We start from the raw sequence: 27335 nt of genomic DNA, 5'->3' as shown, positions 1-27335 counted from the left end.
TCAGCCTCCATATCATTCTTAGACAGCCACCACGAAACCCTAATCCTTCCTTGAGTGTTCTTGGAGCTTTGGAGGCCATTGAAGAGTATTTTGGTGTTGTGAAGCCATTTTCCAAGCAAGTGAAGAGCAAAGCAAGGTGGTGGATTGAAGGAGAAGATATAGATTTGGGGTTATTGCTTCATTCCAGACTTTCTTGAGGTATAAAGTCTTGAACTTGTCTTTTGAATGCTTAGATCTATGTTAATGGAGTTTTGGACCTTTTAGGTCCCAAGAATGGACCTTTATGACTCAACTCGTTTTGTTAGGCCTAGAGTTGCCATTCCCTGTACTAAATGAGTCCCCAAGGCAGAAATTTGCCATCTTGAATGTCTTAATGGGTTCATGCATGAGATCTAGCCATTTCCATGGAAGTATATTGTCACATTTTAAGTTTGGGCTTATTTGGTGGGTTGCAAGTCACCAAGTCAGTGACTTTATGGATTAAGACGTTGAAAAGGACTTGGATCTGTGATTGTAGCTTCTGGATTAGAGTATTAAGCACTTAATGGGAAAATATCTTAGCATGGGAGTACGCTGAGCGTACATAAAGGTACGCCCATCGTACACACTATTTGGCTTGTACGCTTAGCGTACATGGGAGTACGCCCAACGTACTCATCAGATATGGGCCTTGCGAGTTTTGGGCCTCGGATTGGGCCATGCAGTGGATTTTGGCTCTTTGGGCCTTAGTGGGCCATCAGAAGTCAGTTAGGGTGGGCCAAGAAGATGTTTGGGCTTAGGCTAAGGCCCATTAGAGGGGTTGGGCCCAATTTGGCAAATTGGGCCATTAGTGGACCACTAGTGGGCTTGGGAAGTCTACCTAGTGTTGGGCCTTAGTTATGGACCAAGTTGGACTAAGGGGGTAAAATGGTCATTTTACCCTATGGAAGATTATTGATTTGGACTAATGGATATTTGGGATATGATAGCTCGGGAAGTCGAGAGATCAACAGTTCGGGGATTTGCCAACTAGCAGCCAGAGGTTTTCAGTGGAAGTCCGCATTCAACCTTGCGAGGTGAGTCTCCTCACTGTGTGCATGGGTTTACGGCCACAATGCCGACCCATTATGTTTGTGTATAGTAGGAAGACCCGGGGGTTAGCCTTAGGCATTTTTATGATATATGTTTCGGATCCGATGTCGGGCGAGGCCCGAGGTATGTTACTATGCTAGAGGTCTTTGTGATTCTTGCATGTGCCGGTAGTATGTTTCTGGACCAGGTTCTGATGCCGAGGTAAGCCCGAGGAATGTTATATGTTGCATAGTAGAGCATACTCGTTGTCTTTGTGATACATGTATGTGCCTGGTAGGGAGGTGAGTGTGGGCGAGGTCCCGTATCTCACCACTAGCCGAGTGTGGACGGGGTTCCATGACTCTTCGGTAGCAGAACAGGGGCGAGGCCCAAGATAGGCGAGGCCCAAGATAGGCGAGGCCTTAGAGCAGGAGTACAGTAGAGTATGTTTATTTACGTGCTAGTATGTTATATGTTTGTATGTGTATAGCGGGCGAGGCCCAAAGACATGCGGGGCATGTGAGAGACAGATCTGTATATCGAGCGAGGCTCGATGCCAGGCGGGGCCTGATGCCGGGCGGGGCACGATGCCGGAGCGAGTCAGATGTCGGGCAAGTTCCGATGCAGCGGGCGGGGCCCAGTATGTGGTTATATATATGGTAGGTGGTATTATGGGGAACTCACTAAGCTTCGTGCTTACGATTTTTAATTTTGGTTTCAGGTACTTCCAGTAGCGGAGGGAAGAGTTCGGGATGACTGCATCGCACACACCGTGATGTTTTAGCCTGGGATATTTTACTCTGATATGATATGTTTAGTTATGATACTCTGATTAAATATGTTTTGAATGAATGGTTTGACAACTATGGGTTTTATTATAGTTTAAAATGAAAAATTTTGGTCATGATTTTTGGGTCGTTACACGAATGTTTGATGATATCAAGTTATTCATTTAGGCTATGGAAATTGGCATCAACATTGCTGAAGTGGACTCGACGCAACTCGGACCGCGAGTTTAGCATGCCGAGCTCGTCGGTCCTTCTTGGTAACGACTAGAAGATGAGAAAGAGTGCACCCAATTTACCAAAATTCAAAAAAATACCCACTTTCAAAAAATTATCCGTTTTTTTCAACCCAAATTCAAAATTTTAACCTTCATTCAAGCAATAAAAATACCAACACATATCCAAAAAAGTTTATCACACATCAACCTTCAATATTCTCCATATTTTACTAAAACATTTTTCTTATTTGGTGAAAATCCCATCCAACCTAAAAACTCCAAGAATAAACAATAAGAATACACAAAATACAACCACTTCAAACCCTTCATCATCCATCTTCTACCATTCTCAAATGGACCGCCCTATTTTTCACCCCATACTTTCCATTATCCCTATTTCGGTCCATACTACAATCCATATCGTAACCAAACCCAACCTCAATTTCAATCCTAATCCCAATCCCAACCCCAATTCCTATACCAACCTCTATTCCAATCCCAAAATGATTTCATCCCATTCAAGAAACCCAACTCAATTCCAAACTCACCCCAACCCCAATTCCAAACCCAATCCCAAAACCAAAACCAATACCAAACCCAATCTCATTTATAATCCGAATCGCAACACCATATCATACCCGAAACGTATTCCGATCCCAAAAATGATCAACCTCAACCCAAACATAAGAAAATGGAGTGATATCAAAAACTTCAGAATCATATACCGGTGGTTCTAAACGAACTAAAACATCTGAAACCGCCCCCATAGCCAATCGTCGGATGCACATGTCAGGGTAGACGTCAAAGAAGACAATCCTATTGACATCCCAATACCTAATCGTCCAATGGGAAGATAACAAACAAAACAAAAAGGTAAATGGGTCGTAAGTAGTTCGAGCGATGTTAATAAAATGAAGAGCATGTTCAAAAACTTAAAAACTACTTAGGATTTATACTTGAGCGTTGCAAAAGAAAATGAAATATCCCGTGACATGAAACTCTTAGTGAAAGATGTGAGTCGCTATCCCGAAGAGGAGAGAAATTTGTCGTTAAAGGCCAATGAGTAGATTGCAAAAAATATAATATGTAGGGTTTATTTTTATATGTTTCATGTTTCATATTTTTATCCATGTGTCTTATTTTTATAGTGTTTAAGTTTTATTGTAATTTTCATTTCAAGTTAATTAAAATTTTAGTTTTCATATAAAGTAGTTTATTTAAATAAAAGAAAAAAACTTGTTACATCGCAAACCACCCCCTAAATGGCAAGATGTTGACGAGTTGTGGCAAAAAATGATGAAGCGCCTATGTGGAAGCAAGAAGAGTGTGACACCACTCCCTCCAGACTTAGGGATTGTTTGATTTACCTCTTACTGGGTCTAGTAAGAGGTTATCTCTAATTTGTTCCAATAAGAGCGTTGATACCACCAAAGTTATCCTCTAACTTGGTCCAAAGACCTCTTATCGGGTCCTCCCAAAAGATTAGTTGACTGGAAAATAATACGTGTATTCCCTTTTGTGACCCTAATGCCTAGTTCCTGAGTTTAAGAAAAGAAAAGAAAAGAAGAAAAAGAAAATCATGAGAGAAAAGAAAAGAAATGAAAGGAAAAGAAAATTTCATTTTGTGTTCAGGAGTTGGAGAGAAGTGGAAGGGAAGTAAAATCATTTTGTTCTTTATTTCAAAATCATTCCAAATCAGAAGGAAAGTTAGGAAGGAAAGTGATCATTCCACTTCCTTCATTTAATGAAACTCAGGAACACCAATTTCTTTTACCTTTTTCTCATTTCCACCAATTTCCTTTCTTTTCTCTCGTTAAGTTGAACTCGGGAACGGGGTGTAAAGCTTACGCCTCCATATTTCAACTGATCAAACGAGAGCTTCCACCATCACCATTCCTCAGCCACCCTTTCGCCCGCTCAACTACACCGTCGTCCTCCACCATTCGCCGGCGACCTACATTCGTTACGACATCAAGCAGTTGCATCGACCAATCGACCGGTCACCGCCTTCCTCCTCTACTTTCTTCCTCTCCAGCACCTTCCTCCGACACTCCTCTGCCAACGCCTTCTTCCTGCAACTCCGATAAGAAATCATACATTATTTTGTGTGTGTTTTTTCTTAAGTCATATTGTATGTTATATATGCTGAAATTAGATGTTATGGTCATGTATTTTTTGAAATAAGATGCTAATGTTTATGTATTTTTTGAAATTAGATGCTAATGTTTATGCATTTTCTGAAATAGTAACTCATGTTTTATGAAAGCCAATCTTTATTAAAGTTCATGTGTTTGTTCTTCATTACATGTATTCTTTTAGCTGAATGTTCCATTAAAACTTCAAATGTTGAATGATACCAAGTAATTTCATGAAGTTAAATTACTTATTGATCTATTTAATTATTAAAATTAGCTTTAACTAGTTATACTTTTTATCATGAGAGTCTTTATCAGCTACGAGTTGGCAAGGGTGTCTCTTTATAAATATTAAACTCAACGTCTTGAATAAATATTATTTTTATGTTATAGTTGTAAGTTTAACATGATATCTGGGAATCCCCATTCCATGTGATAATTGTGGGAATGGAGTTGGACTGACCATTCTTCGTTTGTAATTATTGCACATATATAGCTTGAAATCTAATGTAAAAATGTGTTGTATTGATTATGCGATGTAGTATTTGAAAGTAACAAGAACCATCTTTTAAAGCCAATCACAAGGTGTTTAATGTATTCCGACATTTATGTATCAACCTCCATGTATCGTATCAAGTTTAGAGAAGTAGTTTGGTGTTGTTTGTTTCATCTATACAATCATTGTTTTTTATAGACTTTGTAATTATTTATGTATAATTTGGATTTTGTATAACATTTTGTAGACAAAACTGCAAATATGGTCCATGTGGTATGCATTTTTTCAGGAAAAATGTCCAAACCACTAAACTTTTGGATTGATGGTCCTTTTGAGCAAGTTTGCTTGTTGTTTTTGGTCCCTCAAAAAAATGAAAAGACTAAGTTGCCCTCATGATACATTTTTTATGTTTTTTTTCTATTTAATTTAAAGTTTTATTAACAATAAATATGGGGCACACACCACATTCTCTCCTTTCCCTTTCCCGATTCTATCACGTTTTCAGTGAAGCTAGGGTTCCATCGATTACTTATCTAACCCAAGGCTTAGGTTCCCATCCAGGGAAAATCGATCTACCCTCTATCATCGACACTGGTATTTGATGGCGATGATAATGAAGCAATGAAGATTGTAAGGATGGTTGGTTAGAAAGTTGTTGCGTGATGCACGTTCACGGTAGTGTTGGTTCTCGGCTTGTGAGATGGTGGAGCAAGGATGACGATGGACGTAAAATGGTCGAGCAAGGCTGACGAATCCTACTATTTATAAATAGACATCCCCTATTAACATATAATGCTTTAATAACTTCTTCTCCTCCAAAACCTCCATACCTTGAACCGAACAAGCTTATCCTAGAACCATCCTCAACATCTCCAAGCATCTCCACCGCAGAGGTAGTATATGTGTAGTGTTGTTTGGTGATGTTTTCCATCAAGGAGAGAGGGGGTAGAAGCAAAGCATACACACACGTAAGCATTTACCTTCAAGCTATGTTTTTTGTTTTGCTAGTAAAAGGGTCTGAAGGGATTTTGGCATGAGAGAGGGGTGTGGGGCCCATATTTATTATTAATAAAACTTCAAATGAAATATAAAAAACAGAAAAAATGTATCATGAAGGCAATTACTTTTTACTTTTTCCGAGGGACCAAAACCACAAACAAACTTGCTCAAAAGAACCATCAATAATGTTTTGGACATTTTCTTGAAAAAATGCATACCACAATGACCATTTTTGTAGCTTTGTCTATTTTGTATATATATTGTATAACTATTCAATATTTTTATTCAAATGTTTTATCAAACAAATACATTTTATTCATCACAAAACATAACAGACAGTAGTCGGCCATATGTAATCAAACAACATGGTTTTCAGACACAATCAGCCATGATAGATCTGACTTAACCGGCAACTAGCAAACAACCCTTACACATACACTTTCAATGTAGGTTTTAGAAAACTTTATTTATTTATTTTTATCACAAGCAATTTTAATTTGTATCTATTCATCAATACAACTTTAACTTTTATCCCAAAAAGGTATCCACACTTTCAAAAATCCATTTTTTTTTCAACCAAAAATACAAATAAAGAAATTCATGTAATCTAGTTTAGTACATATTAATTCTAGTGTTACGAAAGTATTCGAGTGAATAGCTTTGTGGATCATTTAACTTTCAGTTTACATAAGTAAATAACCATGTCATATAAAAAAAAAATTACAAAACACATTCATAAAACACTGCATAAGTGCATTACCTATTTACTTCACCCCAAGTCTTTTCAAAAAAAAAAAAAAAAAGAATATCTACAACAACCACCTTTTTCCAGATTTACAAAAAAATAAAAATAAACGTCAACTATCTTTCGGAAAGGGTAAAATCGTCACACCACATTTAAATCTGATGGTAAATAAGAGTACAATTAATAAAAGGGCATCTAATATCTTGAGATTTCCCCTGAGTTTCTAGTTCTGCTTGCATCCATTGTTGAAATCATCTGTGGCATTGACATTCCCCCTGACACCACAATTTCTATACCCAAAAAATCAAAATTACAATTCAGTTTTCTATTAGGCAGGGACTATTTTTGCAATTCTTTTAAACACATGGACCATTTCTGTAAAAATATCTGCACCAGGACCTTTTCCGTAAATTACAGGAACAGTCTTTATAATTTATTTTCTACATAGGGACCAAACCTGCCAACATGCCAAAATCTTGTGGCCAAAGTCTCAAACCTAATTTTTTTAAACACATGAACCTTTTTTGTAAAAAAAAGTTAGAGACCTTTTCTGTAAATTACAGGGACAGTTTTTTGTAAATTATTTTCTACACAGGGACCAAAGTCTAAAACCCTAAAAGTATAATAATTTTCTAATTATAAAAAAAGATTGAAAGTTGTAAATATATATAAATGAAAGTACATTGCTATATTTTTTACCTATTCCTTCACGAACAGATAAATTTGGTCTGATAACTTCTTTTGAATTCACTAAAAAAACATCCCCAATGTAAAGATGATTTGTTGGGACATATACTGTATATAGCTCCTCATCTCCCGAATAATTCTATGTCACAAAAATTCATTTATTGAACAAGGGTAGTTTGGGTATTATAAATATAATTAGATTAAAGGATGTGTAGATACTACATACCTGAAGAGTGACTGATGAAGTAATAAATCCAAATGCATATTCACCGATTCGAGGATGTGTAATGATTGCAACTTCTTTAAATGCTTGTGTGTTTTGATCTGTATCATATGAATATATAAAGATTGTGTCTTTTTTTTTATTATTATATATTTTGACTTAAAATTTATAAAAAACTACCTGGAGAAATGGCTGAACTGATCTGTTTGGATGCATTGTAGATGTGGCGAACAAATGGCATGCGTTTAATGAACCATTCTCCAAGGGTTAAAACAGATGCACCCAACCATGATGACATGAACACTCCAATTAGAAATATGAATGTTATTGAGGTTATGAACCCTAAACCTGTGAAAATATAAATTGGAGTTTGTAAAGGAAGATATGAATGATAGTTATAAATCTTTGAAATATGTTATCATCAAGTGATTTACCGAATATGTTTATGCCAAGATGATCATAGATTGGAGAGAAGAATCCATCAACAAAATGTATAAACCACCATGTAATGTAGAAAGTAATAGCCATGGGTAATAAAATGACACTATAAAAAGGGTTAAAAGAAAACAACAAATGAGTGGAAAGTAAATTAAAAACAAGTTTTATGATTAAAAAGGAAACTTGTTCTTAGTTTCTTACCATCCTGTCATGAACTTTTTAGAAGCCCAGCTCCTGATAACTTTGCCAAAAGTCTACATAAAAATAATAGTGTGTGTAAATGTAAATCAAACAAGTTTGTTTGTAGTATTTTATGATTTATATAGACATTATTATAGTGGATTTAAAGAAGTTTATTATAAATTATTTGAAGCTGAAAACTAAGTTAGTGCTTGATTTTAGGTTTGTGTCAACATGCGAATTTGATGTACCATTTTCTCTACAAACAAGGTGGGAGCATGAACCGATTATTTCTTATTCATGCTTACTGAGTGCCAGATTCAGTGAGAAAATTGCCAGTTTGGTTAACCAATGACATAGATTCCCCAAATCTGAAAACCTAATTAGGACAATTTCAAATTTTCAAAAACCAATGACTGATTTAGTCAACTTAAAACAGAATACGAATTGTATATCATACAATTGATTACGGCGTAACCCCATCCCAATCATCTAAAATCCTCAAGTTCCATAAACAAAACTAGGCCAAATACATAGAGAAAACCAGAGAGAGAGAGAGAGAGAGAGAGAGAGAGACCTCGCGACCAGCGTTATGAGATGATGAAGTTGAAGAAGAAGAGGGTTTTGGAGAAGCGGCGGCAGCGTCATCGACGGTGTTAGCGACGGGTATAAGAAGCTCCCGATCTTTCTCTCGGCTAATCGGTAACTTTTCGTCCCCCATTACTTTCTCAATCTAAAACTTTGCTTCAAATTTACAAAATCTGTAACTTTTTTGTATGTGGGTGTTATACTGTATACACCCACATACACACTGAAATCTGAATTGGAATCAGGTGAATCTAAACCAAGGTAGTAGTCGCGAAGAATCGGAGGGTTTGTTGTTTGTGATTTGTGAGGAACAGCAAGAAGCAAGGTGTCGATTAAAAATGGTTATTTAAACCCTAAAATATATATAGATACTGTTATGTAATTTAGGCACAATATTTGATGGGTGATGTTTCATCAGGGGCCGGTGGTCAATGAGCTGTACCTAATCATATGATTCCAGCTCTTACGCCCAAACGTTACAAATCGTATCCCTTTACTATTGCTTCTAGTCAGATTTAGTACCCAAACTTTAAGTCTCACCACTACTCATACAATCGTCACAAACCGTTAAGTGTCCGGTTAAAGTCTAGTGCGTTTGGCAATTATGGGCTCTGTTCAAGTAGGGCCTGGTCTTTTATAAAATGATGGCCTGTTTAAGGCCCAATTGTGAAGTGCGTAAAGCCTTATTGTATCTTTGTTTTATGAACGTTAGAGTAAATGATCCATCTAATTTAATCCATTTGTCAGTTCTATGCTACATTGGTCCATAATATTAGCCTATGATGATTAATGATACACAAATTAGTCTTTAAAATTTCTTATAAAAAGTTTAGATCTAGACTAGCAAAAATTGGCACCACATTATTATCGGTTGATAAAGCACCATCAATTCCTTTGATTAATTCTTCAAAGCTAGAGGTGAACAAACCGCAAAGTTTTGGATTAACATATGCCAAACTGGATATGATCCAAACAGGTTCAAAGCAAAAATATTAATAACTGATAGAAATTAGATAAGATTAATTTGGAACCGGATTTGGTTAACATTTTAAATTTTTATTTTTATAAACTGATTACTATATTTTTCTTATAAATCTAAGTTTTAAATATTATCTACACTTTTTATAAATTTTTAAAATATCATATTTATCCAAATTATTTTAATAAATTAAAACTATAAAAAATAAATAATTATTTTCTACTGAAGCACAACGTTGCTTCTATTTTAATCGTTGGAGCTTGAAATATGTAAAGTTCAAAATCTTTATTTATTCTCAATGACGCACCACATGTTAATTGAGCCAAAACTTTTTATTTTTATATGCCCAAAATGCTTTTATTCTAGCAAACTTGTGAATAGCTAAACATGGTTATAAACATTTTATACACATTGTCAAACCCACCTCTTTTATCTTTTAAGAAACAACCATACCAAAGTTTTCGTATTCATTGATAAAGAAAACAATACAAAACACATTCAATGGATATTGCATTTCGAAGAAGAATAATTTGACCAACAAAAAACATATAAAGATGACCAACTATTTTCACAGTTTTTTCACTGACTGTCAAACTACTATCATATTTTGTATATTTTCCAAGTCTCTTAAAATAAATAAAAATAATATTAGCATTATATAAGTATTAATATCTTTTTATGAAATAAAACAAAGGAAATGAAAGAACGTTAACCATTTAGAGGTGGATGTTTCAAGTAATTAATGATGGTTAATATAAACGATTAACACTTCAAAAAGTGCAAATTGATATTAATTTGATTGCTATGGTGTAATATTAACATTTTTATCCAGAAAAGAGAAAATGTCAACAAAAATAGGGAGATAAGTTAGTTTAGTTGACCTTTGAATATTGGGTCCCCCGCCTTCTGCTAGCCATGAAGGAACTAAGCTAATAAAACCGACCAAAAAAATATTACTCTTTTTGTACATTCATTTTTTAATAAAAAACATGCACCCACGTTTATATTCTCCAACAAAACGTGATACACCAACAAAATCACAAACAACAAATTAAAACTTCTCATAAATGATAAATCTCCAATTTTCTCTCAGTTTTCTTGGTTTATTTCACTTTTCTATAGATATATTTCGTTTTCAAAAGAGTAGCTCAAACAGATTCAGAGCATTCATCATGCCATAGATATGCACAAATTTTCATAAACATCAGATCATATCAACTGCTGAAACATTGTAAAAAGCAAGAAGCATGGATGAATTGAAACGCAATATAGCTCAAGTTCCAGAAGAAGCTCGTATCGAGGTCAAGAAAAGGCCCAACTCTGGTGAGTTTTCGATAACAAGGGCATTTACGTCTTTTGTACATACGAGAGATGATGAGCGAGTAGTCCACGTCCCACCTTTTTTGGGGCGAGACAAAGAATTGCAATTTATGTCCGGTTAACAGCAGTCTCAGTCTCAATCTAATACATGTCAAACGCAGTAGAGCCTGATTTTATCTTTTTTCATCAAAGAAAGAAATGGTTTTTAAAGTGTTTTTTTTTTTTGAAGACATGGAACAAATGAAGGAAAGATTTGCAAAGTTGCTTTTGGGAGAAGATATGTCGGGTCGTGGCAACGGGGTTTCATCAGCTTTGGCTCTATCGAATGCAATTACAAATCTAGCCGGTAATATTTTCTTTCTAAATTCCAAGTTAATACACAACCAATACGTTTTTATTCATTTATATTCATTTTGCCTATTTCTACAAAACAAGTTAATTGAAACTAAACTCTTACACTGCGACTGTTGAGACTCAAACCCCTGACTATATTTTTGCAGCTTCTGTGTTTGGAAAACAAAATAAATTGGCTCCAATGCCGGAAGATTTAAAAAAGAGATGGAGAAAAGAAGTTAATTGGCTTCTATCGGTGACCGATAACATCGTTGAGTTCGTTCCATCTCAACAACAAGGAAAAGATGGATCAAATATGGAGGTCAACTATGTGTATTTTGGGTGTTTTTTTTGTGTTTTTTTAATATTTATATAATTATATCCCTCAACTTATTTTTTTAAATCTTAATTTTGCAGATTATGGTGACACAACAACGAACAGATCTCCTCATGAACATCCCTGCCATAAAGAAGCTTGATGCCATGCTCATCGTAATGAATCCTACATCAATTTATCATCTTAAAAGTCCAAAACGCCCCTACTGTCAGAGTTTCAATTCCAATGTGGATTGGATTCTGAGACAGATAGGGCAGTGTGGGCAACTCAGGGGTTGCTGGAAGAACAATTTTTTTTTTTTTTTCAAAAACTTTAAGTCAACTCCATTTTAATTTTAAGGAAAATATTAATATAAATAAATATTTCAGGATTGTTTAGATAACTTCAAAGATGAGAAAGAATTCTGGTATGTGGCAAAGGATGCAGATGAATCTGAAAAAGGTGTCCAGAGACTTGATAGATGGTGGCTACCAAGTGTTAAAGTTCCTGAAGGAGGTCTCTCAGATGAAACAAGAAAATGGATGCAACATCAAAAGGAATGTTGCAATCAAGTTCTTAAAGCTTCCATGGCCATTAATGCTCAAGTTCTTTCAGAAATGGAGATCCCAGAAACCTACATCGAAACTCTCCCCAAGGTAATCTTTGAGAACTTCTTTCTTCCAGGCATCATGATTTGTTACCTAATTTATGAATTTATCTATCTCCACAACAGAATGGTAAAGCTAGCCTAGGAGATTCGATCTACAAGAGCATTACAGATGAGTATTTTGATCCTGGAGAATTCCTATTTTCCATGGACACATCATCAGATCAGAATGTGATGGAGCTCAAGAACAGAATAGAAGCTTCAATTGTGATATGGAAGAGAAAGATGAATCAAAAAGACTTGAAATCTTCATGGGGTTCAAGCATAAGCTCAGAAAAACGAGAAGTATTTGAAGAAAGAGCAGAAACCATTTTACTCCTCCTGAAACATAGATTCCCAGGACTTCCACAATCATCACTCGACATTAGCAAAATTGAGTACAATAAAGTATGATCAAAATCCAAAAACCCTAATATATCTAATCTTCCCTTTTGTAATAAAGTATAACTGATGATTTTCTGATTATGAAATGTGTAGGATATTGGTCACGCTGTACTCGAGAGCTATTCGAGGGCGTTACAGAGTTTGGCGAACACAGTGATGAACAGTATAGAAGACGTACTTTATGCAGATGAAGTTGTACGAAATCCAGAAATGGAGACGATGATGAAGAAGGAGCAATCAGTGGATGTTGTAGCACTATCAATATCATCACCACGAGCGATACGTGGAGTGAAGGATTGGACGGGAGTTCATAGTCCTGGAGGAAAACCTCCTAGCTCGATGAATCTATTGGATTCAATGGGGTGGGGTTTTGATCAAGGAAAAATAGAGATGATGAATGGGAACTCTAGTCCGGTGAAAATTTTGACGAAAGCGAAGATGTCGTATATTGAGAAGCTTGAGGCTTATGGATTAAGAAGCCCAACTGCAAGACATTAATGGCTTACTAACTGTTAGAACAAGGAAAAGGAAAAAACATTCTGAGACTGAGGTGAAAAGAGTAGGAGTAGTGATTCGAGCTGTCAAGATTTTTTTTTTGGAATTATGGCTTTTTATTGATCGAGATTGGTGTCCAATTTAAGTAGCAAAGATGGGGACAATTCTCCTGTATCATAACACTTTCCATTTCATAGAATGTGAATATGAATAAACTTCTTTTTGTCACCTAAATAATAAATGACTCACTTGATTGGTATTTTTTTTTTGAATAGGCCCAAACCCTTTAGGTTTAAAGTTTATTTATGTATTAATATGTAATCTTTATTTGAGATCAAACAATAATATGAGAACAATCTATTCTATATCATGGTATCAGAGCCAAAACTCTCTCTCTCTCTCTCTCTCTCTCTCTCTCTCTCTCTCTATATATATATATATATATATATATATATATATATATATATATATATATATATACCAAAATGTTGATGGAACGGTGTTGTGATTAGGCAGCCACCCCTTTTGGCACCTTCACGCATTGATCACTTCGAGTGGCCTTAAAACAAGAACAAGTAACCTAAATACAAATAAAGCTTAGGACAAAAAGGAAGAAGCTATGATATATAACTTAGTAATTGTAATACTCATTTTCCAAGTAGTTATCGTTTTCATTATCACTATAAACAGATTTTAAGAAATGTATAATAAGATGTTTTGTAACCTTTGCATGCCTTAGAAATGATTTTCCAAATCTTCTAAGAAAAAAGGATGCACAAACGTTTTAACATCTACAGTCTTCTAAAAAACAAACAATCAGTTAAAAGTAGTTATAATGTACGAATAATATGCATATATGTGTTCCTACATTCAGAAAACAAATCAAGAAATGAACATGATAACCACTTAAGTAATTTATGAAGTAAAAAAGAACTTGTTGCAATTGAATTCAACACTTTGAAATTGTACACACAAGTGTCAAGCAAACCAAACTTTCCACTTAACATTCACACCCTGAAGATGATCTTTGTTGTTGCCCACTTCCCACATCAATCGTGTCCGGAAGGTAGCTTCATCCACAACAAAACATGAAAAAGAAAACACACTCAGCCTGACAGAGTGACAGTGACAGTGACAATTGACAGTGTTAGAGACAGATGTCAATGGGAAAAAACTTGCACCTTTTTTCCCTACCAAGAAAGTGGAACAAGGTGGGACAGAGATTAGACCTAATCTTTTGCTTGTGCAAAAGACGAAAACGCCCTTCTCATCTTCATCATAAAAATACCCCTAGAAAGCTTGTCAAGTCTAGTCATGTTTTATCTTATTATACCATTTTTTTTTACATTATATTAAGTAATGAGACCCACGATTATATCTTCATTTTTTCGTGACCCAATGAGTGAATTTAATGATATTAAATGAGGGAAATGAATATAAGCTTACATTTCTTCCTCGGGTTCATTTTTGAGGGCGTTTTTGGCAATGCACTCGAAAGCAGCATCAACATTAAAACCCTCCTTTGCAGAAGTTTCAAAGTAAGGAATGTTTCCTTTCGAAGCACACCATGCTCTTGCTTTCTTCTCAGACACCTGAAAATTTGGAACAAGAGATTATAAAATCTTGATGCATACTTTATAAACCACACGAATTAAATGATTTACATTTTTCATGATCAAATCTGTTATCAAGATTCAATATTGGATTTTTGAGAAGATGGGATTCAAGAACAAAGAATCATCTTACCACTCTACTATTGCCTCCATCAACATCAACTTTGTTCCCCAATACAACAAATGGGAAGTTTTCTGGGTCAGAAGGGCTAGCCTGAAAATTCATGACAAAATCTTCAGTAGTTAATAACATGTACAACATGGTGTTAGAGTTAGACTGTGTTTGTGTGTTGTAAATTGTAATGAATCACCGAGTGACACCTGTTACCTGAATCAAAAACTCTTCCCTCCAATTATTTAGGTTATCAAATGACTTCTTGACATTAACATCGTACACAAGGACACAACAATCTGCACCTCTGTAAAATGCCACACCAAGGCTTTGAAACCTTTCTTGTCCTGCTGTATCCCATATCTGAAAGTAAACAAAATATCATGCCATTTAGGGTTTCTAAAAACAATAATGTCTTTTATGGATCATTTTGGAAGCATGTCTACCATCATAAAGATGATGTGAGGGAGAGAAAGAGAGACTATGGTATACGAAATGGAGAATATATCTACACATGCAATGTTCTAATGAGATATAACTAAATGTGATTATCAAACATAATGAACATGTTGCATAAGAGAGATATGAGATGAATATGGAAAGAGGAAGAGGAAGAGATAGTATGATGTTGACCTGTAATGTGAAAAGCCTATCCTCGAATTGGACTTCTTTGGTTAAGAAATCAGCTCCAATGGTGGCTTTATACTGATTACTGAACTTTCGATTCACATATCTAAATTAGAACCATTTAAGGGCAACATCAATAGCACAGCTGCATTTTGATTTTTGACAGGAGACCTAGTTCTAGTAAGTGCAGAATTGGTAGAGCATCTTTGAAATTATAAAATCATTAGCATTTTATGATCTGATCTAATCGCAATCTTTTACTCCTAAAGCTTTAGATCCATATAACCAAAATATGAAGTTAGACTAAATGGATTGACATCCAAAGTAGTGTAGCTTTCTATGAACAGAGGGAGCAAAATTACGATCGACATCACGAATTAGATTTAATATCTACCAATTCATACTAAATAGTATTAAATGCATAATTGTTTAGAAAAACATCTAGAACTGAAGGATACTGATTCATAAGAGATGTCTTCCCAACGCTGAAATTCGCCAATAAACGTCAAAAACAGTTTAATAGACTCTAAATCAGTTTATCCAAACAATTATCAATCACAAAAACGTAAATTTAAGAATTAAAGGAGATATAGAGACCCGCTATCGCCGAGGATTATGACCTTGAGCAGCATTCGACGACGAGACGCCATGGATTCCGAGCTTCAAACCTCTGATTCACTTTCTAAGCTGAAAAGAAATCTAGGGCTTGAATCACATCACGAATTCAAAATCAAAAAGATAATCAAACCGCACGTTTAATTTTCGTCTTCGTTATATTTTCAACTGACCCCCTATAGATATATCGAGTGTACGGAAACTGCCTCTTTTTGACAAATAGAAACATTTAACGGGAAAAGCAACCAGGTTGTCAATAAGGCCTTCTAGAATTTTTATTTGACCATTTCACATCGGGACTTCACGCGGCAAATCAAATTATCAATTTGTATATTAAAATATAATTTTTATTTTTTGGGTATATTAAAATATAATTTTTATTTTTTGTGTATATTAAAATATAATTTTTTATTTTTTATTAATGTATTATATATTTTATTTTATTTTTCCTAATAAAATTCATCGTCTTTTTCATCAAGCACATAAGTTAAAAATTAATAAAAAAGAAAATCAAAATTGCTCCTTAGAGTAAAAAAACTTACAAAAGATATAGAAATCTATTTCATGAATGTAAATATATTCTTATAAATTAAAAATCGTAAATATAATTTTATTTTTATTTTTAACTTAAGCAGAAAATAATTTTGTAATTCGCAAATTGACCTGTTGGAAATTTTGCTGTCTTTTTTAAACTAGACAAAATATGATAACTTTATTAATTTATCACATCAAATATTCGTTATTTTTTTGTGGGTATCTATAATATCTTTATTATAAAATTTTGACTTAATAATAGCATCATACTTTAAAAAAAATCTTATTAGTTAGTATTATACTTGAACATAGGAGTGTTCGTTTGGATTGATCGGTTTGATCCGATCCAATCAAGTGAATCCAAATTAATTTCAGTTTTTAAAACATGGATCTGAATAGTCCAAATTAAATTCAAATCCGATCTGATCCAATTATAATTCGGTTGGATCGGTTTTTATAATTCGGTTTTCAAAAACCAAAACATTTTAAAATGACATATAATTATAATATTACCCAATTAAGAAGTGAACAAATTATTTAGTTGTGATTTGAATTTTATAAACAACTACTAAGAATGTATATTATAGTTAAAATATTTTATAGATAGAAATTTTTTGAGAGAAAATGCATATTAATGTTTTCTTATTGGGTGATATTTTGAACCTATTTTAAAGAATAAATTACAAAATTAATAAATAACTATAGATATATATATATATATTAAAAATAAATAAATAATAAATAATTATTCGGTTTTTTTGGACTATTCGGTTCTTATTTTATAAACCAAAACCAATCCGAAATCCAAAATAATAATTCAGTTTTGTTGAAAACAATCCGAATATCCGAATATCCGAACCAAATAGTCAAATCCAAATTGTCCAATTGGACAATTCGGTTTTATCCAAATAGTGAACATCCCTACTTGAACATCTACCATCTAGTTTGAAAACTATGTTGTAGTTAAATGATATTACATATATTTTTTTAAATGCAATGTTATAACATAACATTTTCAATATTCAATACATTTATTGATTATTAATTTGGTTAATCAAACTTGATAATTCATTTTTTGGGTTTGATTTAAGTTTACAATTATAAAAACAAACAACTAGTCAACCTAGTCAACCGTAATAGATTATTTGGAGAAATATTTTGACAAATACAGCTATTTCTTTTAATTATTTTGTCACACAAAGTAACAAAGTACGAGAAAACATACATTGATAATCAATATATGTTTCTATCATGCGTGTTAGTCTACTTTGGGTTTCCTAGCACCAAAATATGTGGAATTCATAATACAATAGATCATATCTAGTAATATTATGAACCTAAAATCTATAATCGTAATAGTTTTACAATCCGTAAAAGACTAACAATGGATGACATTATCATAGTTCTAATTGAATCGATTATAAATTTATTTAGTTTATAGATTTATTTATTTTAAAAGATATCTCGCTTACATAAGTTTTCTTATGTTAGGCGTGTAGTGGAAGACAATACCAACCTACCATTAGTCCAATACTAGAACTTTATCACAAATTAAAAAGCATTTAATTCGTTAATTAAGCAAGTGAGTCCAAAACCCAACTATCAAAACTTGTTACTTGAAAAAGCTTATAAACATCCATTTTTATATATAACTTCTCGCAAAAAGAAACGGATTAAAACATATCATGTTTATTTGTATAACATTATCCTTTCTCGCAAAAAGAAACGGATTAAAACATATCATGTTTAAATTCATGTTTATTTGTATAACATTATCCTTTCAATTGTTTTTTAACAACCTGCCCTTCAATTTTAAATTACATGAATATCCCATTAGTCGCCCAAAATCCCACATAACGTGCTACCCATTATCCATAAACGACGACGTCCAAAATGACAAATGACAGCTGCGATTATTTTGTCAAACCCTTAAAAACCCTCCATTAAAATAACCTTCGATCCAACTGTCAAAAACAAACACACCACAAAAGTCGCAACAAAAACCCTTTGAATCTTTCAAATTAGCATCCCTTTTATTCTTTCAAATTAAAGAATTGTATACCATTTTATCGTTTCAAAAAAGACCAAAACAAATTTAAATACATATCCAAAAAAAAAATTAGCATCAAATTTTTATACAATTATAATTAATCAAAACCCATCGCTATAACCCCGAGTATCTTTCCTCAACTTCCCCATCTCCATTTCTCGTGTATTTTGCCCTTCACTACTTGACCCGGACGGGTTCAACCCGTATTCACTCGTGGGTCGACTATACTCACTACTCGCATATTCTTGTGTCCCGAGAGCCATTTTTCTGAATTTAACCATATCTTCGTTATACTGAGCCGTATCGTAGTCTGAGCTCCCATTATAGACCGAACTGTGTCCCGGTCTGATCCCCTCATCGAGATCAGACAGGGACACATCGCCTTCTAGGGCGCGGACCACCTGGCTCATCTTGGGCCGCCGGCGGGCCGAGTGGCGGACACACACGGCGGCACATGACACCATGCGGGCCATCTCGTTATGGTTGTAGTCCTTCGGTAGACGTTGGTCAACTATGGAGTCAAAGTTTCCGTCTTCTAAAGCTCGAGTTAGCAATGGCCTTGCCTGTAATTGGGTAGTTTTTTCAAAGTATAATGAGTAAATACGAAACTTTTGATAACCGAAAGTATAATATTTTGTAGAAAAGGTCAAGGGTTCAAGTTTTAGCAGTAGTGTGAGAGTTTTAATTCCAATGTGGATTGGCGGGACCACTGTGTACCTATTTACATCTCACATGATGTTGTGGGCCAGCTCAGGGTTACACTGATAAATGAAAATAAGTTGCTATTTTTTACTCACCCAGTCGACTAAACTATCGTCCATGAAAGTTTGAGCGGTATCAACGGGTCTTCGTCCGGTTATCAATTCCAAGAGCATGACTCCGTATGAGAAAACATTGGATTTCTCCGTGAGTTTTCCTGAAGCTGCATACTCCGGTGCTAGGTAACTATATAAAAGTTAAAACAAAAAAAAAATGAAAAATAATTCGATTAAAAAAATGGAATTCGAAATTAAGAAAATCATACCCGAAAGTTCCCATCACTCGGGTTGAGACGTGAGTGGCTACATCAGAAGTAATCTTGGCAAGCCCAAAATCAGCAACCTGAGAAATTACACGGCCCAATTAAAACAATGTACTTTCATTTTTTTTCTTTTATTTTGTATTTCTTGTATTAAACCCAACAAAAAAATGCAATTGTTTATCCCATCCATATCAAAAGATCTTACCTTTGCTTCAAAATTGAATTCAAGAAGAATGTTAGCAGCCTTGATATCACGATGAATAATCTTGGGATGACCTGGAAATAAAGAAAACAAAACGTTGAAGATTTTTTTTTGGTAAATCATAACACAATAAATGTGAAAAAAAAAAAAAAACGTACAGTCCTCATGGAGATAAGCTAATCCTTTTGCAGCTCCTAGAGCAATCTTCAATCTTGTTGAGAACTCCATCACAGGGCGATTCTTGCCTGAAACATTATTCAGGATTATAAATTCACAATCTTTCTACTAAATTAACAATTTTTTTTTTGAAGGGTTTCTGAAAAGTTCGAATCTTTAAGTAATAAAGCTCGATTCTTGATATAATTTAATGGATTGGGATGAAGAAACGAAGAACATACCATGTAAATGATACTCCATAGTGTTGTTTGGAACAAATTCATAAACAAGCATTCTTTGATCTCCACTAATGCAATATCCAACTAAAGAAACAAGGTGTTTGTGATGAACTCGACTAATGATCTCCACCTCCGCCTGAAACTCCCTTTCTCCCTGTCCACTTCCGGCTTTCAATGATTTAACGGCGACCTCTTTTCCGTTCGGAAGCACTCCTTTATGGACGTATCCGAACCCACCTTGTCCGAGGAGGTTGGCTTCGGAGAAACCTTCGGTAGCCATGGCTAATTCTTCGTATGTGAATGTGCTTTTCGAGAAACCTAGTGACATACCGGGGGTAGGCGGTGGAAGTGGGTTCGAACCGCCGGAGTAATTTGATCCCGAACCACCGCTGCTACTCAGAAACGGCGGCCGCGGTGGAGGCTGTGGTGAAGGTGATCTAGCTGGCGATTGTGGTGGCCGTGTTCCCATTGGCGGGGGTTTCAGTGGTGGCATCATTACGACGTGATCGCCAGGAGGTGGCGCGTTGTGCTGCCATTGTTGAGGATGGTAAGGATCAGCTGCACCACCAGTCAAACAATCAACATCACAAATGACAAGAAATTAAGATCCCTGATAAATTTTTGGTGAACGGAATCTGACCTTTAGGTGGTGGAGGTGGAGGAACATAGAAACCGGCAGGGTCGTTGGTTCTTCTTTTCTTCTTTTTACAACAAATAAACAGAATACTAAATATCGCGAGTATCAGAACTCCGCCGATGGCGATTCCAACGACGGCCCCGGTTGAAATTCCGGAAGAGCCGTCAGACGACGGAGCCGCGGGAGGACTAGAAGACACACTCCTGGGAGGCGGTGGAGAGGATGTAGTTTGTCCCGGAGTAGACGGTGGGCTATTTCTTGGAACGGATGGTGGCGGGTTAGATGGCGTAGAGCCGGGAGGTGACGGAGTCGGAGGCGATGGTGATGGTAGCGTAGGAGTAGCTGATGAAGGGGGCGGGGAGGTTGTTGTGGGTGGTGCGGGGGAAGTGGTTGGAGGTGGAGTAACAGGAGTCGGGGGAGAAGGAACAGGGGTGACGGGGGTTGGTGGGGTTGGAGACGGCGGCGGAGAAAGAGGTGTGGATGGAGGTGGAGGAGAAGCAGGGGTGGATGGAGGCGGGGCAGAAGGAGTGGGTGGTGGTGTAGCTGCAGCGGGTGGTGGTGTAGTTGCAGCGGGTGGTGGTGAAGTTGTGTTAGTGGATGGTGGTGTAGATGGGGTGGTGGGTGCCGGAGAAGCTACCGGCGGTGGAGAAGACATAATCAAGATTGCTTACAGGCGTGAGGCGGTGCTTGCGGAAACAAATGTTGAAAAAATTGTAGAAAAAGACGGCGTGGATTTGTTTTTCCGGCGAGAATTTCTCCTTTGATTGGGAGAATAAATGGATTAAATTTGAGGGTTTTGAAGAATTCAAGTGATGATGATGATGATTATACATGTGCGATTGGAGAACAGGGTGTAGCAAAATACGGTGGTGGGTCCAACGCGGAGGGGCCACGGATGTTCATTTGTCTTACTCGGCCACTTCATCTCAAAATACTCTTTTTTGGCAAAATTAAAATAAATTGTCATAAATCTTAAATATTTTTTTCCAAAAAAATTGCTGATTATTATTGATTTTTTAATAAAATAATAAATTAAATAGAAAATAGTTAAATGAAGTTATGAAACTATTATCGTAAGAGATATAAACAAAAAAAAGGCCAGAACTGATTTGTTGATTTAATCTACAAATAATCACAAATTTCGAAATATGTTTACCGTAAAATCATTATTTCATATGGCATTTATTTCTTGTATAGTCCCTGTCAAAAAGAAATTATATACATAGAGAATTTTTATTTTCCTACTTTGGAATTGTGATTTATATGCTGTGGAATTATTCATATTATTTTGAGGTACATAGTTTTTTTTTTCGATTTTTTAAAGTTTTTTTCTTATTAGATTTTTAAACACCATTTTCACGGCAAAGAATGATTGTTATAATGTGAAAATAAAGTGTCATGAGAGATATTTTTCCAACAAAAAGGTATAGAAAAAGTCTAAAAATATATGGAGAACTAATTTTGAATCAAATAGTAATGATTATTTTTTGGAAAACTAAAAAATAATGATCTATTTTGTTAAAAATAATAATAATTAAAAAAAACAACTTGTATGAATGTGTTTATATTTGTTTTTTTTATTATAAGTATATATTTAATATATTAATTAAGGGCAAATGATATATATATATATATATATATATATATATATATATATATATATTTATTTATTTTATTTCGACATTGCATTATTTTTTTATTCTAAATCGAACATTGTATTTTTCAAGACCATTCCAATGGACTCTCGTGGGTCACTCGGTTTGTCATAATGAGTTGGAGAATACGAAATCAAAATCGTCAAAAATAGGTAAAATAATGAAAACATAGTGTCTTTGTAACTTAAAAATGGAAATGCATTGTCTAAGTAGAAAGAAAATGAAAGTACATTATTTTTTGGTGCCATTTAATGAAAATATAAAAAGGTAATATTGAACAAAATTAAAAATACAATGTTCGATTCAAAACAAAAAATAATGTAATCTTAAAATCACAAAAAAGAAACATGGCGTTTTTATACAATTTGTCAATTAACTAACTATAAAAAAACATAAAACCAAGCTAACCATGCATTATTAAAATTCGAAATAATGAGAGACGAAAAATGAGTGTAGGACATTTTGTATTAACAAAAAAGGGAAATTAAACATGAATGTTGGTCAATTCAAAATAAACATACGTATTTGACTTTTGTTGACATTTTGTTAGACGAGTCGCCAATATCTAACAAATACAAAAATGTGATACAAATAAGTGTAGAACGTTGGTTGTGATACTTCATAAATGACATGCACCTCTTTTTGCATCATCCTTTTTTACATTTTAATTTTTAAGCATTGCAATTTGCAACAATTAATGATCGAAAAAGACCCCAATACCTTTGTACTTTTAGGATGAATAATAAAGTACGTTTTCCACATTGTGTAACGTTATCTACAACCCATAATATCATGTTATAGCACATTGTGGAAGCTATATCTTTTTTTAAGATGGCATAATACTAACATATTCAACCTTTAAAGGTTTACTATTTTTTTTATTAATTTATGTCTGTACGAGCAAGTATGACTTGGTAGTATGGTAACTCATCTATCATATTGTTTTATAAAGAAAGGGTTAAGGAAATGCTAAAATAAAATTAAGGTATTATTTTCATTGTTAAAAAAATCCCCAAATGTTCAAAAAGTCATTATTTTCTTTTTGTGTCTATTAAAACTATTAGTTCAAATTATAACGTAACAATTATTTTCTGTTTAATAAGACTTTTTACTTGTTACTTCGTTATCAAATGTATACAATTATCGGTGATGATTTTGTTCACATCATAATTCCATATTGATATTTTTTTTAAAATCAAATAGTTCTGTTAAATTACATATTAAATTGGGAGCTGTATAATTTTTGTAACTAAAAAAACAATTTTTTTAATATTTGATTCTGATTGTAATGATGTGATATGATTGATTCAAATTATTGTTTATTTAGTTATATTATAGATCTTGATAAAGTCAAAATAAGAGTTGGTAACGGGTGTTGCTCCGAGTGAAAGGCAAACATGGGTTTGCTTTAAAGAATGAAGCCATCAAAGACGGTGACAATATTCCTAAACATCCATTTTCTATCAACTTGACATTTTCAAACCTTTACCAAAAAAATATGTTTATGAGTTGGATTGCAAATGTCGAATTTTATAAGGTACCCAACAACCTACATAGATGTATATATATTGAATGATGTGATTTAGGTTTTTTCATGTAGTGTACATCAATTGTAGGTATTAAGTGGGGAAAAATGTAAGGAGAAAAATGTGTTCGACCTTGACTTTTAATTTTTTCCTAAGCTTGGAACTTGTATCACAAATCCTTTTTTACTATAAACTTTTATGATTATTTGTGATGTTATATTACTATTTCCATCTCCCAATGTGGATCTTATGTATCACTTCTCAGAACATTTGTGATGTCACTTCACATATGTTTTTGTAAGGCTTGAGAGAGTGGCCTCGCCACCCCTCTCGCCTCTATACTCGCCAAGAGTGCCAGCTCCACTCCCATTAAAATGTTAAAGCACTTGCTAAGAATGTCTCGCCATAAACATGACGAGAAGAGAGAGAAACTTCAATGGTGAGTTTTTATTGGCTAAAATCTTTTTCTTTTTTCCTTTTTAATATTTTTTTCCAATATAAAACCAATTAAACTAAGGGAAAACTGCAATAAAGTCCCTACATATTGGCCTCATAATCGATTTAGCCATTATATATTTTTTTTATTCAATTAAGTCTCAAATACCGGTAATCGTATTCAATTTAACCCTTTGACCCGGTCAACAGGTCATCCAACTTTCAAAAATTACATTTTCGGCCCAGATTTCAAAATTTATTACAAATTTGGTCAAAAATTTACACTTTTGGCCCAGATTTTAAATTTTTTTATAAATTTGGTCCAAAATTTACCCTTTTTGCCCAAATTTTAGAATTTTATTATGAATTCATCCTAACTTTAGTTTTCTTTACAATTTTTTTTCTCAAAAGTTTGTTTCTAATATGTTTTTTCTTTAAAACTCATATTTATACAAAAAAACATTTTTCACATAAAAATCTTATTTTTTCTATATAAAAACTTTTTTGTATATGAAATATCTAATTATAAAAATAGGTTTGGATTATTTGTGTGATTTCTCTTAAAAAATCAATTAAGAAATAAAAAGTAACCATAAATTATACTATTAAATTATAGTTTGTCAAAAACTAGTTACACTCATTTTAATATTATTTATTTGTTCTTTAATCACATTTATAGGAAAAGTTTAAATAATAGAAGATGCTACATATTGAAAACTTCATATTTTTTGTTTCTCGCTGAATACATGTTCATACATATAGTTCATCATCACTTTGGATTTCTTTATTTAAACTTCTTTGTAAAATCGGATTCATGTGTCAATTTTGTTTGTTGTAATAACAAAAAATAACTATCTAGAATGGAGCAATTGTCATTTGTCGATAAGGAGGTTTTTGGTAGAAAAGGGCATTTAACAAATGTAAAAAAGTATTACAAACGTTGATAATTACAACTCCTACTGAAATCAATATGGATTGTCATATATGAGATTAGAACAACTTTACATACCTTTTGTCATATATATATGTGATCGAAGGTATGATTTAATTTACGAAGATACAACAGATTGAAAAATACATATAAACAACTATATTAAAATCTCATAGAAAAAAAAATACACACTAAATAGAACACATATTAAAATCTCTATATTAATAGTATAATTTATGGTTACTTTTAATTTAGGGTAACTAGTGTAACTAGTTTTTGACAAACTATAATTTAATAGTATAATTTAGGGTTACTTTTAATTTCTTAATTGATTTTTTAAGAGAAATCACACAAATAATCCAAACCTATTTTTATAATTAGATATTTCATATACAAAAAGTTTTTAAAAAAAGTTTTTATATAGAAAAAATAAGATTTTTATGTGAAAATATGTTTTTTTTTGTATAAATATGAGTTTTAAAGAAAAAACAAATTAGAAACATACTTTTGAGAAAAAAAAAGTTGTAAAAAAACTAAAGTTAGGATGAATTCATAATAAAATTTTAAAATTTGGGCAAAAAGGGTAAATTTTGGACAAAATTTGTAAAAAAATTTAAAATCTGGGCCAAAAATGTAAATTTTGTACCAAATTTGTAATAAATTTTGAAATCTGGGCCGAAAATGTAATTTTTGAAAGTTGGATGATCTGTTGACCGGGTCAAAGGGTTAAATTGAATACGATTACCGGTATTTGGGACTTAACTGAATAAAAAAAAATATAATGGCTAAATCGATTATCAGACCAATATGTAGGGACTTTATTGTAGTTTTCCCTTAAACTAATGCATCACCACTCCCTACCTTTTGCAATTTGGATGCTACAGCTTTTTTCATCCTATGTGATTTCAAAAAATTTGACATGGCATCAAAAAATCTGATGTGACAACATGCTAAGCATGCTACCACTCCCTTGAGCTTAAGAGCATCAATAAGTTGATAATAGCTTTTTCAAGGGTTATTTATTTAGTTAAATAAGCTTTTAAAAAGTTAGAATTATATATTATATAAATATAAATATAATATATAATACATGTGTTACTTATGAATAGTATCTTATCTTTGTACCTCATAATTTGGCCATAACATTTTATTTGGCTTACTATTTTCGGTCTATGTCAAGAGTTACGTTGATTCAAGAAGTTTTATCATAAGTTATATAAATAGCTCCTATAATTTGTTCGTTTATTCAAAAAAAATTTACTTTTGATTTGTTTAAATTCTTCTTGTTTTAAGTTACTGGACTCATAAAAGTTTTCAATTGCTTTAACTTTTGTTGTTTTAAGTTACATAAACGTTCCCTAATATTCTCTTTTATAACATAATATATGTTGATCTACTACACTCACTATTGTCCTTAGAACATTATACATACACAAAATAGAAACAACAATCGATAAAAAAAAACAAAGAAACACTTAAATATGTAAACATGAAAAAATATATATAGGGCCAAATGCCATAAAACCCCCCAAATTTTCAAAAAATGTTCGGTTATGTCATAAGTCCATTTTTGTGTCCATAGAAACCGCACATTTACGTAAAATTGCCATAATTGCCCTCTTTTTCGATTTTACCCTTCTATGGAATTAGGGTATGTTTGGTTCTAACCTCACCATCACTGCCTATCTAATCAATTCTCATTCCCTCACACAATGACACTAGACGCCGGCGCTACCAACACCTACAACACCACCGCTGAAATCCTCCACGCAATCCGTCCATGGTTCGACGACTTCCTTTCCTCCTTTACTCTCCCTACTCATCTTCATCTTAACCCTAATTCTCTGCCCAATCGCAGTAATCGTGTTCCTGTTCATCATCATCGGTTGGATCTTCCTCTTCTTCTCCAGATACGAACCGTTAATCGTTTCTGATTTCGAGTTC

The 27335-nt window shown here is 33.7% G+C and overlaps 4 protein-coding genes across 4 annotated transcripts; 1 reads left to right on the top strand and 3 right to left on the bottom strand.

Annotated features, from left to right (window-relative positions):
- Positions 1-6415: 6415 nt before the first annotated feature.
- LOC145133250 (protein LIKE COV 1-like) lies at positions 6416-8837 on the bottom strand. Its single transcript, XM_079068171.1, has 7 exons — positions 8534-8837; positions 7978-8030; positions 7773-7882; positions 7519-7686; positions 7342-7439; positions 7128-7254; positions 6416-6718 (listed from the first exon to the last, which is right to left on the bottom strand). The coding sequence occupies exons 1-7, from the start codon at positions 8675-8677 to the stop codon at positions 6624-6626; spliced, it is 795 nt and encodes a 264-aa protein (XP_078924297.1). The 5' UTR covers positions 8678-8837; the 3' UTR covers positions 6416-6623.
- A 1740-nt stretch (positions 8838-10577) lies between these two features.
- LOC145134236 (rho guanine nucleotide exchange factor 8-like) lies at positions 10578-13297 on the top strand. Its single transcript, XM_079069112.1, has 7 exons — positions 10578-10846; positions 11073-11189; positions 11344-11498; positions 11594-11668; positions 11882-12148; positions 12226-12546; positions 12637-13297. The coding sequence occupies exons 1-7, from the start codon at positions 10771-10773 to the stop codon at positions 13039-13041; spliced, it is 1416 nt and encodes a 471-aa protein (XP_078925238.1). The 5' UTR covers positions 10578-10770; the 3' UTR covers positions 13042-13297.
- A 540-nt stretch (positions 13298-13837) lies between these two features.
- LOC145132285 (ras-related protein Rab7) lies at positions 13838-16143 on the bottom strand. The gene is made up of 7 exons (XM_079067014.1): positions 15988-16143; positions 15849-15875; positions 15397-15496; positions 14980-15126; positions 14785-14865; positions 14485-14630; positions 13838-14108 (listed from the first exon to the last, which is right to left on the bottom strand). Exons 1-7 carry the CDS (start codon positions 16038-16040, stop codon positions 14039-14041), a joined length of 624 nt encoding a protein of 207 aa, XP_078923140.1. The 5' UTR covers positions 16041-16143; the 3' UTR covers positions 13838-14038.
- Positions 16144-18545: 2402 nt separating this feature from the next.
- On the bottom strand, positions 18546-21654 carry LOC145132284 (proline-rich receptor-like protein kinase PERK15). Its single transcript, XM_079067013.1, has 7 exons — positions 20848-21654; positions 20211-20765; positions 19971-20057; positions 19816-19886; positions 19614-19690; positions 19387-19534; positions 18546-19152 (listed from the first exon to the last, which is right to left on the bottom strand). The coding sequence occupies exons 1-7, from the start codon at positions 21497-21499 to the stop codon at positions 18691-18693; spliced, it is 2052 nt and encodes a 683-aa protein (XP_078923139.1). The 5' UTR covers positions 21500-21654; the 3' UTR covers positions 18546-18690.
- Positions 21655-27335: the final 5681 nt, after the last annotated feature.

The sequence above is a fragment of the Lactuca virosa genome, chromosome 8 (genome assembly GCF_052849685.1).
Source record: "Lactuca virosa cultivar CGN04683 chromosome 8, Lactuca_virosa_CGN04683_v6, whole genome shotgun sequence".
Classification (NCBI taxonomy): Eukaryota; Viridiplantae; Streptophyta; class Magnoliopsida; order Asterales; family Asteraceae; genus Lactuca; species Lactuca virosa.
This window is presented reverse-complemented; position numbering and strand designations above follow the sequence as displayed.

Coding starts and splice junctions, on each gene's coding strand:
- LOC145133250 (XM_079068171.1), bottom strand. CDS start 8,677: ATGGGGGACGAAAAGTTACCGATTAGCCGAGAGAAAGATCGGGAGCTT. Junction 7,883..7,977: donor AAAAAGTTCATGACAGGATG/GTAAGAAACTAA, acceptor CCCTTTTTATAG/TGTCATTTTATTACCCATGG. Junction 7,687..7,772: donor TCTTGGCATAAACATATTCG/GTAAATCACTTG, acceptor ATATTTTCACAG/GTTTAGGGTTCATAACCTCA.
- LOC145132284 (XM_079067013.1), bottom strand. CDS start 21,499: ATGTCTTCTCCACCGCCGGTAGCTTCTCCGGCACCCACCACCCCATCT. Junction 20,058..20,210: donor TATGGAGTATCATTTACATG/GTATGTTCTTCG, acceptor ATAATGTTTCAG/GCAAGAATCGCCCTGTGATG. Junction 19,691..19,815: donor AATTCAATTTTGAAGCAAAG/GTAAGATCTTTT, acceptor GTAATTTCTCAG/GTTGCTGATTTTGGGCTTGC.
- LOC145134236 (XM_079069112.1), top strand. CDS start 10,771: ATGGATGAATTGAAACGCAATATAGCTCAAGTTCCAGAAGAAGCTCGT. Junction 11,190..11,343: donor TGCAATTACAAATCTAGCCG/GTAATATTTTCT, acceptor ATATTTTTGCAG/CTTCTGTGTTTGGAAAACAA. Junction 12,149..12,225: donor ACATCGAAACTCTCCCCAAG/GTAATCTTTGAG, acceptor TCTCCACAACAG/AATGGTAAAGCTAGCCTAGG.
- LOC145132285 (XM_079067014.1), bottom strand. CDS start 16,040: ATGGCGTCTCGTCGTCGAATGCTGCTCAAGGTCATAATCCTCGGCGAT. Junction 14,631..14,784: donor ATGGAGGCAATAGTAGAGTG/GTAAGATGATTC, acceptor CCAAATTTTCAG/GTGTCTGAGAAGAAAGCAAG. Junction 14,109..14,484: donor AATGAACCCGAGGAAGAAAT/GTAAGCTTATAT, acceptor TTGTGGATGAAG/CTACCTTCCGGACACGATTG.